Source organism: Tigriopus californicus, chromosome 8, assembly GCF_007210705.1.
Source record: "Tigriopus californicus strain San Diego chromosome 8, Tcal_SD_v2.1, whole genome shotgun sequence".
Taxonomy (NCBI): domain Eukaryota; kingdom Metazoa; phylum Arthropoda; class Copepoda; order Harpacticoida; family Harpacticidae; genus Tigriopus; species Tigriopus californicus.
In genome coordinates, this window is record NC_081447.1 from 11,582,530 (window position 1) to 11,586,106 (window position 3,577).

Sequence of the window (3,577 nt, forward strand, 5' to 3'; positions counted from 1 at the left end):
CAAAAAGGTCGGTTTGGCTAAGTTCAAGTTCAAAGATGAACATTGGCCGTTGATTATAGAAAGATTAGAAGAACTTGACCTGATTTCAATTCTGAAACAGGAATCGTTTATTGATGCAGCCATTGAAAAACTAGTTTCAGTTTTAAGGAATTTTGCTCCAGTTTAGCAATCTCTGAATGTGTTCCGAAAGGTGGTACACGGACAAAAATTCCAAAATATAGGAAGACTTTGTTCAAAAACAGTCGCAAATTAGCAAAAAGGCTGAAGAGCACTTCGAATCCAGTAATTGCAGGTAGTCTCCAAAAAAAGTTGGACGTAATTCAGGGTAAAATTAAGGCCTCCATCGACTATGACCCGTTACAAACTGAGAGTAAGGTGGTTCAGGTCAGGTCGAATCCGAAGGCATTTTTCTCCTATGCAAACTCTAAGAGAAAAATGAAACACTCTGTTGGGGCTTTTGAGGTTGATGGGGAAGCCATTAACAATGTAGAGACTACGGCCAATATGCTTGGAGATCAGTTCTCCAGTGTGTTTTCAACTCACTGAGTTCAGAAAATACAGCTCATTGCTCTGAAGATGAGTCTGTTGAGATTGACAAGGTCAGTCAAGTTGAGCGTTTGGATGGTCTTGTAGTCACAGATCAAGATGCTTTAGAGGCCATCAAGGGCTTGAGGCTTTCAAGTCCTGCTGGTCCTGATGGGGTGACATCTCAGTTTCTGATGAGATGCTCACAGGTTCTTGCTCCTGTTTTCTCATACTTGATGCGTTGCATCTTGGATCAGGGCAAGTTTCCATCGTCACTAAAGTTAGGTCACGTTGTTCCAATTTTTAAAGGGGGAAATGAGTCGCTCCCCAGTAACTACAGGCCGATTTCTCTCACTTCGAATATTGCGAAGGTGTTTGAAAAGATCATGAAGTCCAAACTTGTTGAAATTCTTGAAGTCAATGAAGTCCTTCCTCCTAGCCAGCACGGGTTCTGAGCACATTTTAGCACGGCTACCCAACTAATTGAGCATTTAGACCAAGTCATTGAGGGACTGGAAAGGCGTGAGTCGGTTGATGTTGTCTATCTTGATTTTGCCAAGGCCTTTGATAAAGTAGATCATGGCCATTTGTTGAATAGACTTCATGACGTTGGGATCCAAAGCAAGGTTCTCAATTGGATAAGAAGCTTCATTCAGGATAGGAAGCAAATTGTTAAGGTTGAGGGATCTCTTTGTGACGTACATGATGTCAAGTCAGGTGTTCCCAGGGCTCCATCTTAAGGCCCCTCCTTTTTATGATATTAGTTGCCCCGCTTCAAAAGCTTAGTATTACTGCCAGTCTCTCTTCTTATTCTGACGATACAAAATTGGTTCTGGTAGGAATGGTCAAGATTCCACTAGTCTTGCAAAGATCCTAGAAATAATCTATTCTTGGGTTACTGAGAGTTATATGGCCCTGAACGGAATGAAATTCCGCTCAATGACTTTCGGGTCAACTCCTTTAAATGCTTTACTCGTAGATAATGGAGGTAAAGATATTGAGCAGGTCTCATCTATGAAAGATTTAGGTGTAGTCCTCCAAACTAATGGAAAGTTCGATGAGCATATCCAGTTGAAGGTGGGTAAAGCTTTTCAAATGTGTGCTTGTGGTTTGATATATCGCACGTTTAAGTCCAGAGATAGCATCACGATGCTAACTCTGTACAAGTTGATTGTCCAGCCACATCTTGAATATTCTTCACCCATTTGGGCTCCAATGAGTTCAGCAGGTTTTCAAAAGGTCTAACAAGTCCAAAGATGTTTCACTAGGAACATCACAAGATTGAGAGAGCTCTCATATTGGGAGAGGTTAGAAAGGTTGGGACTGTACAGTGTTCAGAGAAGGTACGAAAGGTATCTGATACTGTACGTCTTCAAAAGAATCCATGAGATTTGTCCCAACCCAGGATTTAGGGCAATTCTAGTGACTGTACAGGCTTAACTTGCGTTTTGGGAGCACCTTCAAGCCCTCGAGAATCCAGGCCAGCTAGAACAAAAATGTCCACTCTCTTCTTTCTCGGGCTCTTTTATTGTTCAATGTGCTCCCATCAAACATTCGTAGGGTTAGATATTGATCCAGCAGCACTATTTCAGGCAGACTGGGACAAGCCCTTGACTAGAATTCCAGATCAACCCTACATTCAAGGACTAGCTGGGTCTGCCAACTGAAATTCGTTGGTAGACCAAATATCATATAAAGATTGAAAGATAATGAATAGACGAATTGTAACCTCTCATTTTCTTAGTACTGGGGATTAGATTCCTTGTAGCGGTTAGAAAAGCCCGTGAAAAAACAAACCAAAACAGGAATATCTCGAATTCCTGTTGACCCATGCTTCACTCACGCCCAATGCGCCCTCTTCATCACCTCAACCAAGAATACGGCGGCTCCCACGCAGCCTACATTTACGAGCTACTCACACATTGGGTAATTTTGCATTGATTGTTGAGAAATGGACTGGCTTTGAGCTGGAATTATTTGTTAGATATGTCACAGATGCTAAATGAAATAAGTTACTCGGTCTGTTCATTGTGGAATAAAGGGTGCGTTTAATTGGCCATTTTCTCGCCCTGAAAGATAATACGAGGCCTTATTTTCTAATAATTTTGACTTAAATTACACACCATTTCTCGTTGTATTACAGCTTCAATTTCCCTACTTCGTCCGCAGCAGTGACATCAACAGGTAGGCTTTCTCCTTCTTGATCAAATGTTTAACTTTCCAATTATAAATAGGGTGGAAATATCTGTAGCTCTTACAAAATTGGGCATTTGATAATTTTCAACATAATCATTGACAATGTTGTTATTCCGGTTTTGAATTCAAAGTTACCGATTAACCATGCATGATGAGTGGTGTACCATATTTAAAATGAAAAGGAACAATCAAGTTGCATTTTCATCCGTTTAATTACAAGCAGTTGCCAGATTCATTTCTCTCGTTATTGATTTCAGTTTTAAAGTAATGCCAATGCCTAAAACATCCTTATGTGTAAATTAAATGCTGGTTGGTAGAGGACGGATTTGAAATTGATTTGCACGTTGAGCTGAAATGAAAGACGGTTTCATTTTCTTTGCGTTGATGTTCTGAACTAGGCAGGGATGATAAATTATCAAAAGCCATTTTTTACCACCTGGCAGAAATTGGTCCAAAATAAGTGGCAAAACATGGCAGAAAATGGCCAATATGGCCAAAAATGGCAGAAAATATAATTCTTTGTATCATTCTAAATCATCTTTTTCTAGTGTTTTCGATCACTTCCGTTAATTATTAAGCCTACCTGTGTGTAGTTTGGACACGTTGGGATGGGTATTTTGCAACGAATGTGAGATACAACCGTCGAGTTTGAATTTTGCCACCGCAAGCGATTTGAGTCAGGGATGCCATTTGACCTAAACTTCTCAAAGTCAAAATGACGGCAATTGCATTTAAAAAAGTTATATCGTACTCAATAACCATTTTGACATCTATGAAAAAAACCTGTAATTGTTGTGGCTAGGCCTTGTATACTGCAAGTGGTCTATGGATACTGCTATCAATTCAATCAACCATC

The 3,577-nt window shown here is 40.1% G+C and overlaps 1 protein-coding gene across 1 annotated transcript in view; it reads left to right on the forward strand.

Annotated features, from left to right (window-relative positions):
* Positions 1 to 2,989, forward strand: part of LOC131884900 (uncharacterized) — an 8,454-nt gene extending 5,465 nt beyond the window's left edge. Inside the window, exons 9-10 of the mRNA XM_059232796.1 lie at positions 2,669 to 2,709; positions 2,979 to 2,989. Coding sequence (XP_059088779.1) covers positions 2,669 to 2,709; positions 2,979 to 2,989 — 52 coding nt within the window. The remainder of the gene's footprint in view (positions 1 to 2,668; positions 2,710 to 2,978) is intronic.
* Positions 2,990 to 3,577: the final 588 nt, after the last annotated feature.